General features: G+C 35.3%; 2 protein-coding genes across 3 annotated transcripts; both read left to right on the forward strand.

Moving 5' to 3' along the window:
- The first annotated feature begins 15 nt into the window (after positions 1-15).
- Positions 16-14,243, forward strand: LOC136041161 (pre-mRNA-splicing factor 18-like). Of its 2 annotated transcripts, none has more exons than XR_010620968.1 (3): positions 16-7,819; positions 8,760-8,972; positions 11,980-14,243. XR_010620968.1 is itself a non-coding variant. In XM_065725692.1 (3 exons), exons 1-3 carry the CDS (start codon positions 7,814-7,816, stop codon positions 12,058-12,060), a joined length of 300 nt encoding a protein of 99 aa, XP_065581764.1. In that variant the 5' UTR covers positions 7,543-7,813; the 3' UTR covers positions 12,061-14,243. The 2 variants fall into 2 exon arrangements, 1 of the variants encoding a protein (XP_065581764.1); XM_065725692.1 differs by having other exon boundaries at positions 7,543-7,819.
- On the forward strand, positions 4,040-4,639 carry LOC136041159 (late embryogenesis abundant protein 1-like). Its single transcript, XM_065725690.1, has one exon. The coding sequence runs from the start codon at positions 4,040-4,042 to the stop codon at positions 4,637-4,639; it is 600 nt and encodes a 199-aa protein (XP_065581762.1).
- Positions 14,244-14,543: the final 300 nt, after the last annotated feature.

A 14,543-nucleotide genomic window follows, 5' to 3' on the forward strand; every position in this document is an offset into this window, starting at 1 on the left:
TTAAGTAAATTTACAAATAAATTTAACTATTAAAGGATTATACTATAAAATGGTTATCTCATCAGGTATATCATATGGTTAGTATAATATTTAAAATTTGACAAGCCTGAAAAAATTACCATTGTCAAAGAGGGATTCTCTTGTTCAGCTACAAGCTTTTGCCTTACTAATACAGTATTGTGTACAGTATTTGTACAGTTTTGTGTAGTTACACGCCGGTTATTGGCAGTATGAGTTTATGAGTTTTTTCATGCGGTAATGGAATGCATGATGCTTCGAAAATAAGGTTTTAGCTTCAAATTTGCAATTTGTCTTGAGCAGCCTTTCACATCAGTAAGAAGGGGAAGAGGGAGGGGGAATTCCCTTCTTTTGGAAAGATATAGTTGTACTATGTAATATGGATGCAGGATTATCAGCCTCTTATTGCAGGCCTGATTTTAGTATGAAGTTAAGATTATTTCATGTGCTCACCTGCATAGAGATGGAAGGGGTGGGGCCCATCCCCACGAGTTATAGCTATCCAACGATTTATCTAATTAAGGATTTTTCAATAGGGTGCAAGAAGTTAGATTTCCTAAAAAAAAAAAAAAAAAAAAATCATTTGACAATTCCCGTATAAACCTTACAATTATCAAACAGTTCGTGGTAGCGAACTGTAGTAAGAAGCAACCCGGCTCAACAGTAGCTGAAACTCTGAAAAATGGAATCGTAAAAGATTCACATTTTTATGCTGATTCTAAATATATAAATTTCATCAAGTTTAGTTTTACCCATCAAAAGTCACGAGCCTGAGAAAATCTGCCTCATTTTAGAGAATAGGGGGAAACATCCCCTAAAAGTAAAAAAAAAACTTAACGAAAACCACACCGTCAGATTCAGAGTATCAGAAAAACCCTACTGTAGAAGTTTCAAGCTCCTATCTACAAAAATGTGGAATTTTGTATTTTTTTGCCAGAAGACAGATCACAGATACGTGTTTATTTGTTTAGTTTTTTTGTTTTTTCCCAGGGGTGACCGTATCGACCTAGTGGTCCTAGAATGTCAAGAGAGGGCTCATTCTAACGAAAATTAAAAGTTCTAATGCCATTTTTAAGAGACCAAAAATTGGAGGGCACATAGGCCCCCTCCCACGCTCATTTTTTCCCAAAGTCACTGGATCAAAATTTAGAGATAGCCATTGTGTTTAGCATAGTCGAAAAACCTAATAATTATGTCTTTTGGGGCGACTTAATCCCCCACAGTCCCAGGGGAGGGGCTGCATATTACAAACTTCGACCATTATTTACCTACAGTAATGTTTATTGGGACGCGTAAAGACACGTTTTCAGGGAAACTTTTTCATGTTAAAGTGGGGTCGGGGGAGGGGGTTACGTGGGAGTATTTTTCCATGAAGGAATTTATCATGAGGGAAGAAAATTTCCATGAAGAGGCTGCAGGGTTTTCTTGCATTATTAAAAAAAAATTAATGAGAATAATAATAATAATAATAATAATAATAATCTATTTATAACCCACAAAGTACATTAAACTGTGGAGTAAACATACAAAAAAAGAAAAACCAGACAAAATATATAACAACATAAATAATATAGCAGCATAACAACATACAACATAAGTAAATTACCTCAATTCAAAAAATGGCCAAAGAGGGTCAAAAACACCAATCATTTGCCGAGTTTTAAGAGATATATCTTTAGATAAACGTTTCAATCGCGAGGGCGCATCAACGATGTCAAATTTAGAAACGACTGTATGATTCTGATACCACCAAGGCAGATGCAGCAAATACTTGCCTCCAAATGTGAGTTTGTATTTTGGGATTCTTCCACCAGCATCACCTGTTTGCTTGGGTTCTTCAACTATACCATGTTCAGCAAGTATTAAATGATTGGGACTCTCTTTTTCCACGTCACTTTCGTCTACTTGCTCCATTATTACGTCCAGCGTGCTGAAAAGTATGCGGGTTGGATACGCAAAAATTTCACCAAATCATGGTCGGTATAACCGAAAAGAACTATGCCGTCTTTATTCTAGTTTTTGTGCCCCTGCTGTTTTTTATTTTTCTGGTTTTCCTTCCCTCCTTCGCAAGAAGGAGGGAAGGAAAATACGCTCAGGATATTTTAAGTATTGCAAGTATTTGCTGCGTCTGCCTCGGTGGTATCGGAATCTTACAATCATTTCTAAATTTGACATCGTTGATGCACCCTCGCGACTGACACATTTATCTAATCATATATCTCTTAAAACTCAGCAAATGATTGGTGTTTTTGACCCTCTTTGGTAATTTTTTGAATTGAGGTAATTAATTTATGTTGTATATTGTTATGCTGTTATGTTATTTATGTTGTTATGTTTTTTTTTCTTTTTTTTGTGTGTTTACTCCACAGTTTAATGTACTTTGTGGGTTATAAAAAAATTATTATTATTATATTGCAAAAAACACATCTTTTTGTATATTTTTTCCTCATTATAAAGTTTTTCTAAGCAATTAAGACACCTTAAACTATCTGATTATGAAAGGACAGTAAAAAAAAAACAGTTAGTTCTTTATAAATCTTAATATATTGATTTTTCTTTTATATGCATTTGCATTTTTTAATGCATATAATTTTTCAAATTATGTGCATTTGAAAAATTTACTCTATTAGCAGAGATTCTGGAAAACTAATTGAAGCTCCAATGACCACCCTAATCTGTGGAAGTATGGCTACATAAAAGCAATAATAGTCTGTTTGTCAGTACAGTTAGAATGATGTAGTACAATGGTGTAATCTGCAACGTTGCAGACGAAATGACGTCATTTTGAGTCAAAACAATTTTGAAGGGGGAAACATCATAGGAGCTCAAAATTTCATGACATCATATTTGCTATAAAAATCACAGATATATGTGAAGATATCACAATATAAGCATCATGGTACGAAAAGAATTATTTAATATTGGTGAGGGAGACCTACAAATTGTTGACTGCCTTCTGAAGAACGGGGCCAATATTGACGAAAGATTAAAAGATGGTACAAGTCCACTTCATTTAGCAGCTTCTAGTGGACACACAGAAATTGTTGAGACTCTTCTGAAGCATGGCGCCAGTGCAAATGTAAAAAAACATAATGGTGCAAGTCCTCTACATGAAGCTGCATCAACAGGATGCTCAGAAAGTGTGAAATTATTGCTCGAATTTGGTGCAAGAGTTAATTCTACGGACACAAATGAAAGAACAGCCCTTCATTATGCTTGTTCAGCAATGAGGCCCGAAGCTACTGAAATGCTTATCAATTTTGGGTCAGACATCAACCTGAAAAATAAAAAAGGTTTTACAGCTTTTGATGAGGGTGCTGAGTCATTCATATCTAAATCCATAGGTATCATACATTTCAGATGGCTTCGAATTGTTATTCACCACATAATTAAAATGAAAGCGGCAAATTTGTACGTTTGTGAAGAAAATCTGATTCGTGTTCGAAGTATGAGATTTTTTTTGAGCATGGTGTATATCATGCTAGATAAAGAACTCCGGCCTCAATTTACTGAAAAACACTTCGATTGTTTTGAGATTAAATGTTTGAGCGAGCTAAGGAGTATGAGGTTTAAGAAAATTCCGTATTCCAATACATCATTTTATGAAATTTTAGTAAAAGGAGAAAGCTCGCTTGCAGCAATTATGAGGAATGAAAGAGCAGCTGAGTTTTTGAAAACAACAAACCATATATTGGAAATAAAATGGAAATTTCCAATATATGCTGGCATTCTAAGAAGTCAAATCCGAAAGGGTATGAAAAGGAATAACTTAGTTGAACCGGCCAAAAAAAGTTTTAATCAAATCTTTAAAAACTTTATTGCATTGCCGTATATATGCATTGAAAAAATATTTAGCAATCTAAGCAATAATGACTTGGAAAATTTGAAAGATGTTTTTAACCCTCATTTGGCTAGTTAAGGAGGAATGGAAAAATTTACAGCTCCTGTCATAAATTTATGGATATAGCAATTGAAATATTATTTTAAGAGTTTACTGGCAATTTCTGAAAAGTATTTCCTCATGCAAAAGGCAGGCAAAAAGTTCAAGCAAAAGGCAGGCGAAAAGTTCAAGCAGAAGGCAGGCGAAAAGTTCAAGGAAAAGGCAGGCAAAAAGTTCAACCAAAAGGCAGGTGAAAAGTTCAAGCAAAAGGCAGGCGAAAAGTTCAAGCAAAATGCAGGCGAAAAGTTCAAGCAAAAGGCAGGCAAAAAGTTCAAGCAAAAGACAGGCAAAAAGTTCAAGCGAAAGGCAGGCGAAACGTTTAAGCAAAAGGCAGGCAGAAAGTTCAAGCAAAAGAAAGGGGAAAAATTCATGCAAAAGGCAGGCGAAAAATTCATGCGAAAGGCAGGCGGAAAGTTCAAGCAAAAGGCAGGCAAAAAGTTCAAGCAAAAGGCAGGTTTAAAGATCTTTCAAAAGCCGGGCGAAAAGTTCGAGGAAAAGGCAGGTGAAAAGTTCAAGCAAACGGCAGGTGAAAAGTTCAAGCAAATGGCAGGCGAAAAGTTCAACAAAAGGCACGCGAAAAGTTCAAGCAACAGGCAGGCGAAAAGGTCAAGCAAAAGGCAGGCGAAAAGTTCAAGCAAAAAGCAGGCGAAAAGTTCAAGCAAAAGGCAGGCAAAAAATTAATGCAAAAGGCTGGCAAAAAGTTCAAGCAAAAGGCAGGCGAGAAGTTCAAGCGAAAGGCAGGCGAAAAGAGTTCAAGCAAAAGGCAGGTGAAAAGTTCAAGCACAAGTTCAAGCAAAAGGCAGGCGAAAAGTTCAAGCAAAAGGCAGGCAAAAGGTTCAAGCAAAAGACAGGCAAGTTTAAGCAAAAGGCAGGTAAAAAGTTCAAGCAAAAGAAAGGCAAAAAATTCATGCAAAAGGCAGGCAAACAATTCATGCAAAAGGCAGGCGGAAAGTTAAAGCAAAAGGCAGGCAAAAAGTTCAAGCAAAAGGCAGGCGAAAAGCTCAAGCAAAAGGCAGGCAAAAAGTTCAAGCAAAAGGCAGGTGAAAAGTTCAAGCAAAATGCAGAAGCAAAGTTCAAGCAAAATCCACGCGAAAAGTTCAAGCAAAAGGCACGGAAAAAGTTCAAGCAAAAGGCAGGCAAAAAGTTAAAGCAAAAGGCAGGCGAAAAGTTCAAGCAAATGGGAGGCAAAAAATTCAAGTAAAAAGCAGGCGAAAAGCCGTTCAACCGTTCTCTTGAGCATGTTTCTTTGGTTTATTATCTTTGGGCATCATTGGCGAAAAGCTCAAGCAAAAAGGCGAAAAGCTCAGGCAAAAGGCAGACTAAAAGTTCAAGCAAACGACAGGCGAAAAGTTTAAGCATAAGGCAGGCAAAAAGTTTAAGCAAAAGGCAGGTGAATTGTTCAAGCAAAAGGCAGGTGAAGAGTTCAAGCAAAAGGCAGACGAAAAGTTCAAACAAAAAGCAGGCGAAAAGTTCAAGCAAAGGGCAGGCGAAAAGTTCAAGCAAAAGGCAGGCGAAGAGTTCAAGCAAAAGGCAGGCGAAAAGCTCAAGCAAAAGGCAGGCAAAAAGCTCAAGCAAAAGGCAGGCGGAAAGTTCAAGCAAAATGCAGGTGAAAAGTTCATGCAATAGGCAGGCGAAAAGTTCTTGCAAGAGGCAGGTGAAAAGTTCAAGCAAAAGGCAGGTGGAAAGTTCAAGCATAAGGCAGGCGAAAAGTTCGAGCAAAAGGCAGGCGAAAAGTTCAAGCGAAAGGCTTCGCCGCCAGGCCCCAGCATGGCACGTAGCAGGCTTCTATATATGGATTCTCATTGTCCCTTGTGTTCTAACCACTGACTGTGCTGGATTCCGGCGGCTTTGTCACTGGTCCCCGCGGGCCCCAGCATGGCACGCGGAAGGCTTCTATATACGGATTCTCATTGTCCCTTGTGTTCTGGGTCCTGGCAACACTGTGTCATTTTTGGATCGAATTGATAACGTAAATTGGTTTAGTTTTCTATTTTAAGGTTTTCGAATTGCTTTAATCCATTGTCAAAATATATATGGATTCTCATTGTCCCTTGTGTCCTAACACACAGACAGTCCTGGGTCCCGGTGACTTTGCCACCGGTCCCTTATGTTCTGGGTCCCGGCAACGTTTTGTTATTTTTGGATCGAATTGTTAACGTAAATTGGTTTAGTTTTCTGTTTTAAGGTTTTCGAATTGCTTTAATTCATTGTCAAAATATATATGGATTCTCATTGTCCCTTGTGTTCTAAACACACAGACAGTGCTGGGTCCCGGCGGCTTTGCCACTGGTCCCGGCAACGCTATGTCATTTTTGGATCGAATTGATGACGTAAATTGGTTTAGTTGTTCTCACTGTCCCTTGTGTTTTAACACACAGACAGTGCTGGGTCCCGGCGGCTTTGCCACCGGTCCCGTGTGTTCTGGGTCCCGGCAACGCTATGTCATTTTTGGATCGAATTGATGACGTAAATTGGTTTAGTTGTTCTCATTGTCCCTTGTGTTCTAACACACAGACAGTACTGGGTCCCGGCGGCTTTGCCACCGGTCCCGTGTGTTCTGGGTCCCGGCAACGCTATGTCATTTTTGGATCGAATTGATGACGTAAATTGGTTTAGTTTTGTGTTTTAGCACCAGTTTTTTACATTTTAAGCAATTTAATAATAATTTCTTTTTGACGTTAATTGATACTTGGACAATTTTTTTTTTTTGAGCAGCAAGCATTCTAAACTTCAACAATTTCTACTAAACTTCAAATTTTGTGTTTTCTGCTTTAAGTTTTTCGAATTGCTTTAATCCATTGTCAAAATTAAATATAAAAAAAACAATTTTTTTAACGGAGAGCAAGGAGCGACCTTAAAACTCAAACCGAACAGAAATTACTTCGTATATGAAAGGGGCTTTTACTCCTCATTATTATGGGAGTGCACTCGTCCCAAATAATAAGTTTGCATTGCAATACTTTACCCATCCCAGAGGATTTGGAAATATTGCACGTGGGAGTTTCTGTAGAATGCAAATTCAGAGGCAATTTCAAAGCGGATGAGGCAATTTCAAAACATAGTTTCTGAACCACAAAAGCTTAACTCGAATTTCTGGCATCGTCATAGTTTTAATGCGAACTTTTTTTTTTCATTGAAATACCAAAAATACTGCCAAGCACTGAAAAAGAAGAAGAAAAATAGTGACGGAAAACTGCACCAAAGTCGCGGGACACTGGAAAATATGACCAAAATTTTGCAGTTAATAAATAAAGCTGCATTTGGTTACTACAAACCTGACGATTTGATCTAAGTTTGGAATCATCTCTGTGATGCAATGTCAAAGGCATGCAAATCGTTTGCAGATGTCATCGGACATCAAAGAAAAAGAATAAGAAAAAAAAAAAATCCTCCCTTTTACGGGGTCGAGGTGGCAAAACATTATTATCGTTATCTACCACGAATTTTAGGAATTTTTCTCATATCTTCAATATCTGAGAAGAACTTTAAGAACTTAGAATTTGAAAATTTAAGATTTTTTTAGTCTGCTCTTCAATATTTTAAATTGGACTTTTACTGTTTAGACATAATTTCAAAGATGTAAAATTTTGCGCTTTCTGTCTTATAGGGACAAAGGAACGACTTCCAAGAAGCTATGGAACGTGTCGACCTGGCTTACCTCAACGACATGCTGGTCAAAGATGAAACATCCTCTGGAGATGAAGCAGGTAACTCAGAGGGTCCAAAACCTGGAAACCTGGAAAACCTGATGTAAAATTTCAAAGCGATGTGGTCAGTATTTAAGAAATACTGGATATGGCAAAGAATTTAGGCTTTGGAGATGGAGAGTTGGACTGTAAAATTATATAGCAGTATATGAAGGTTAGTTGACTTATATATAGTTTAGATGCGTGCTTTTTATGGTGTTACTTTTTAGCTCTAATTGGGGTGGGGCTATAAAAATACCAATTATTTTTCATCATTTTAACATGGCTAAAGATCACTATTTTGAGGTAAATAACAAATGAAATTCTTATTAATGCATTAACCAACATGTAATTGCAGTTATGTAGTGCTTATATAATGCTGTTTCCCCTTTAAAAACAACTGGTAACAAGATACTTGCCTTAATTTAGTTTTATTTTTCTCCGTTTTTACTGGAAGCTTGTTATACATCTCTATGTAAGTTATTCCGAAATTTATATTTTGTTTAACAATATTTTAAAAACTTTTTCCTCAAGACAAGTTTTTCAAAGAAAAGTAAAGAGCTCCATTAAGCCAAGAATGAGCAAAAATAAAGTCAAAAATCCTTCAAGCGTAAAACTACCACAAATCACTGTCAATAGATAAATGAAACTCAACCACTTGTCATTCTTCTCTCGTTTTTTACCGCGAATGCAGCAGCATTTATTGAGAAAAAAGTTTGTTCTGTCATCAAAATTGTCACTTGTCATGATGTATAAGTGTTAAATTTTAAAATTTTTATTTTCCTTTGAAAGTAAATTTAGTTGCTAATTATGGCTTTTAAAACAAATACAGTCTGACTCGTTGACAGACAATGAAAGGGACAAATTATTAACGAAACTTTCCATTTTTATTATTGAACCTTTGGTATCTTTAGCCGAGAGTGACATAAAACAAATAATTTAGTCCCTAAGTTCCTTATAATACATAGTAGTCTGATATGCACTTGTAATAGAGTAAACTGCCTATATTTTTTTTGGAATCTGACGTCTTGGAACGAAAATAATAAGAAATAGTTAATTACCATTAATGATAATTGAAATATAGAGCGTTCCATAAGTCTTTGTTTATTTTTCAGCTTCTTCTTCAGAAATGGCGAATTGGTCTCAATAACCGGACAGAAGTGGAGAAACGAGCAGTGAAGGGAAAGCTACAGTTTGCAACCTATGCTCAAACCCAATCGTATTTGAGGCCCTTGATGAAAAAACTTAGACAGAATAATCTTCCTCCTGACATTCAAGAAAGTCTGACAGAAATCATTGGACACTTGTTGGACAGGAATTATATAGCAGTAAATATTATCTGTCTTCTGACATTTCTGATAAATTTCGGATTTCTGAGATTCTTTTCAGAAATTTGAATTTTCAGAAACCTGGGATTTCTGAATCTGAGATTCAGAAATCTGAAATCTGTGATAAATCTTCAGAAACCTGTGATCAAATCTGTGGTCTGTCTGAAATCTGAAATCTGCGATAAATCTTCAGAAATCTGTGATAAGTCTGACATCTGTCTAATCTGTGATCAAATCTTCAGAAGTCTGAGATTTCAGAAATCTGAAATCATGAAATCTGAGAAATTTTCAGAAATCTGAGATTCTGAGATTTTTTTTTAGAAATTTCTGAGATTCAAATATAAAGTCAAAGCTGTGGCTAGAATCCAAAAGAAAAAAGCTAGTTATTCAATATAATATTATAAATATTTGCGGTCAGCCAATTCGTGCAGGATATTTGCATATTTCTGCTTGTGTATGCATGGCGAAAGGGAAAAAACTCTGCCTTAGTTCATTGGAATAACATCCACATCTATGTATTGAACATAAATTTATTTATTATTACGAATAGCGGTAAGCATTAATGCTTGTCACAAAAACACAAAAACACAAAATCATAATACTAATTTTTAGTATTTTTACTAAAAAAAAATACTAAACTGGCCTTTGATAATTTTTAATATCAAAGGCCAGTTTTGCCTAAAATCGAGTTTTTAAAATATATTTTGATTTGTATGTAAGTGCGACTGTGACTAACTGGGGGCATGTGATGGGGCGCGAGGCTTTGTCATTAGCTGGGCCACAGTTAATTATTATAGTAAGATGTAAAAAAAATAGCTTAGTTTTCTTTAGAAAATGAAGATTATCGAGTTTTAAGGAAAAAGGGCATATTCAGGATGAAAACAATAACGACAAAACTACAAATTTTTCGAACAGATGAAAAGCAGAGAAGATTAAAGAAAAGGGATTAGAGGAAAAAAGAGATAAAAAGAAAGAATCGAAAAAAGCAAATTGACTTAAATTTAACTCTAGGTGTCTTTGGAAGTTTGTGGGAAGTTTAACTAATTGTATAAATCAAGCTCTAGATAAAGGTCACCAAGTTGTAAATGGGTTCAACTGGGTTGAATGGTAAATGGTTCAATGGTAAATGGGTTCAAGGTCTTTTTTGTGGGAAAGCTTTTCTATTTTTATGAAGTTGTTATGATCTTTTTTGTGACCTTGTGATCATTACTGAAGCTGTGCAGGTATACTGTTTCGAGGATCAGATCCAATAGTATTAAGTATCCTTAAGACTCTATAGTCAAGTATCTGTTGAATCTTGTTTTAAGTTGATTTTGCATACAAATTCAGCCCTGTGTGTGTCCACCACATGCTAATAGCCGCATGCTCAAGTAACCAAATTCTAAGAGAGATCATGAAAAGGTTTGCATCAGTCATTTGGCCCTGACTCCCTCTCCTTTCGCTATTATCTCCTTCTACTCTCCAGCTATCCAGTTCATCGAGAATCAGTAAGAATGCTAATAGCTAAAACTTTGAATTTTCACCCCAACTTTCACAGACCAATCTTTAACAGAGTGGCGAATGGATTTTGTTTGGGTAGGGGAACAGATCGGGATCAGAATCAGATTTTAGAACAGATCTTATACTAGGATTTAAGAAACTATACAAATAAAAAAAAAAAAAAACAAAGAAAGTAAATCTATTTACTGGTATATACAGCTGTTTTTCACCTGGGGAACGTGCAAGTGCATGACTATTGAAGAAACTGTTCAGCACTTCTATTTGAGTATGACCCACACCAAACATAACCAATTGAACTGAAACATATAGCCGTATATCAAAACTCTCAGAAAGTTTTAGTGACACCATAGCTCAGCACCTATTCATTGTGCTTGAAAAATTTAAATTTTGACTAGTGATCAAGATGCTTAACCAATGCCACCAATTTACCAAAATGTAGAGGGGTGGTGATTTTTTTCGATTTTTCAAAATGAAGATGTAAAAAAGTATGTCGCCCCTGAGGGGGGGGGGACAGAAAAGGGAGATTTAAAAGTGAAAAATAGCTTTATAATTGGAGAAGGTATTTAAAGAAAAACTATCGAGAGATAATTTCACCTCCTCCTCTCCAAGCTATACTGAACTGAAAACAAATATCATGCACTGATTTGTTTATACCACCAGTTCAACGATAGCTCCAACCCTGTGAATAAAAATCGAGTTTAGAGTCAGTAACAATTTTGGCCTCATCCCATCGCCGATAATTACGAGGTGCATTCGTGTAATGGTGCTAGTTATGTTTATTTTCCATTTAATTTACCTAAACTATGAATTAGGTTGTAATTTTTCTAGGTACCAGTCATAATGTCTCAACAAGTTTTATCGTACCTTGAGGTGTTTTTGGAGAACAAAACACTGATAAAAACTCTCAGTGCCAAGGATGGACTTTGAGATTTTTTGAATGCAGGAACTTTTGAATTATTAATCTTTTGAAACCGTCACACATTCAGATGGCAACCAATCTTCAAAACATGAATGTTGCTCTATAGGAAAATGTACAAGATTCAGGATTAAGACTAGATAGATAAATATACGCATTTGAAATTCAGTGACCATATACTTGCCAAAAACTTAAACACAACAAAATTAAGTCACTGCCTTCCGTTCTTCCAGGCTCATCTCTATAAAAATTCTAACTCTATCAATTTACTTACGGATAGGGAGTCCACTTTTAATAATTTTTTCAAAGTGTAATAAACTTAATTAATAAGCTTTTCAACTGTTTAGAATTGCAATCTAATCTTGAGGACATTCAATTTGTGTCACCAAATAAGTAGTTGTGTTACCATTTGTGTTACCAAATATGTAAAATAAGTAATCAAAAGGTTAAATAACTACAGTTTAATTTCTGCGATACTATTTTGACACAGAGTGGTTTCAGGTAATTAAAGCTTTGCATATTTTTCGTCTATAATTTTTTTTTTTTTTTCCTGTCCTTTCCAGCCCCTTAACATTATTTCTCAAATTTCAGGCAAATGATGCTTATTTAAGGATGGCTATTGGCAACGCTGCTTGGCCTATTGGTGTCACTGTGGTTGGTATCCACGCCTGACCAGGGAGAGAGGGTATTTTCTAACAGAAAGTCGCCCATGTGCTAAACGACGAAACTCAGCGAAAATATATCCAGGTAATCTTCAGTTGAATGGCAAAGACTAAGATGCACTACGCAGCGTAAACTATATCACAATATTTATTTTATAATACATACATACAAATAAATTTATAATACATACATGCAAATAAAATACGTAAAAGTGATGAATGTATAGAATAACTAGCAATATAATTAGATAAAAAGAACAATTTTTCTGTAATCAATATATTCCAAAAGCTTGCTCTTGATAAAAATTATGTATCAAAAGCATTTATTTTGCCATTAATAATTTGCTTAAGGTTACTTATGCAGAAGGTTTCCTTTTGGGAAGATTGTTGAAAATTGTGCTTTTTTTGCTTTTTCTCCTCTCTTTCTTCTCTTCTATACCATCAGTAATATAGTTTTCTACATTTTGATTATTAACAAAATATTTCGTACAGTACATTCAAACATCCAGTTTCTCGCTGTTAGTAAAAAGGATAGTAAAAGGTGAAGCCTGCATTATATCGCTTGAGTAATCCTTTGCCGTTACTAGTTTCTATTGAAATTGATCGCTGCGTGGAAGGACTTCAATTCCTTTTGAAAATTTGAATATAAGCGATCAATAGGCAATGAGAATAAACTTAGCATGGGAAAAAAATTTCGATGGATAATTTTATCAAAATTAAATTATCGGAATATCTTAATTATGGGGGAAATATCAGCTTTATTTAGATTTGTATGGTAATAGTTATATTCAAATTCGAAATACTTAGGAAATTGACACTTATTTTGCATTAAGTCCAGTGGACATTGTCCGTCACACATCAATCCAGTTTTTTCATTCTTTAGTTCTATAACTGTCTACTTTAATTTTGCCCTAGGAAAGACGAATGGACGGATGATAGATATGAACTGAAATCATTTTTATTCAATCCTAATAAGGGCTTATGCCAGATTTGCCTCTCACTCACTTGGACTATCTATCTTGGCTTTTTCTACAATTAGCCATGGCTTGATGCCCACAACTACTTGATTTTAATTCAAAGATTTTTCTACTGGATTTTCTAAAAGCTAACAAACAACTATTTGTCCGACAAGAGAGTCATACTCTCTCCGACTCTGTCCGACAACAGAATCACACTGCATAGAATCTCAGGCAGGTTGACCAAGAATTTACAATTGGCATAAGACCGTTAGATTGCCTGGAATGAGAGGTAAACAAGCCACGCCTGCCTTGGACCAGTATTTCGTTGACTGTCTGTGTTTCAGACCTGTTGATTTTTGTGATTATTTTATTACTTATTTTATTATTTGTACAACTTTTTTTTTAATTTTCTATTTATTTTGTTATATACATATATATTTTTTTATTATTCTATTATGTATTATTATTTTATTGTTTTTATCATTAATTACTCCTGGTTTCAATGACATTTAATCAGTCTTTCATACCTTAAGTAAATTTACAAATAAATTTAACTATTAAAGGATTATACTATAAAATGGTTATCTCATCAGGTATATCATATGGTTAGTATAATATTTAAAATTTGACAAGCCTGAAAAAATTACCATTGTCAAAGAGGGATTCTCTTGTTCAGCTACAAAGCTTTTGCCTTACTAATACAGTATTGTGTACAGTATTTGTACAGTTTTGTGTAGTTACACGCCGGTTATTGGCAGTATGAGTTTATGAGTTTTTTCATGCGGTAATGGAATGCATGATGCTTCGAAAATAAGGTTTTAGCTTCAAATTTGCAATTTGTCTTGAGCAGCCTTTCACATCAGTAAGAAGGGGAAGAGGGAGGGGGAATTCCCTTCTTTTGGAAAGATATAGTTGTACTATGTAATATGGATGCAGGATTATCAGCCTCTTATTGCAGGCCTGATTTTAGTATGAAGTTAAGATTAAGTTCATGTGCTCACCTGCATAGAGATGGAAGAGGTGGGGCCCATCCCCCACGAGTTATAGCTATCCAACGATTTATCTAATTAAGGATTTTTCAATAGGGTGCAAGAAGTTAGATTTCCTAAAAAAAAAAAAAAAAAAAAAAATCATTTGACAATTCCCGTATAAACCTTACAATTATCAAACAGTTCGTGGTAGCGAACTGTAGTAAGAAGCAACCCGGCTCAACAGTAGCTGAAACTCTGAAAAATGGAATCGTAAAAGATTCACATTTTTATGCTGATTCTAAATATATAAATTTCATCAAGTTTAGTTTTACCCATCAAAAGTCACGAGCCTGAGAAAATCTGCCTCATTTTAGAGAATAGGGGGAAACATCCCCTAAAAGTAAAAAAAAAAACTTAACGAAAACCACACCGTCAGATTCAGAGTATCAGAAAAACCCTACTGTAGAAGTTTCAAGCTCCTATCTACAAAAATGTGGAATTTTGTATTTTTTTGCCAGAAGACAGATCACAGATACGTGTTTATTTGTTAGTTTTTTTGTTTT

This window comes from Artemia franciscana, unplaced genomic scaffold (genome assembly GCF_032884065.1).
Source record: "Artemia franciscana unplaced genomic scaffold, ASM3288406v1 PGA_scaffold_116, whole genome shotgun sequence".
Lineage (NCBI taxonomy): Eukaryota > Metazoa > Arthropoda > Branchiopoda > Anostraca > Artemiidae > Artemia > Artemia franciscana.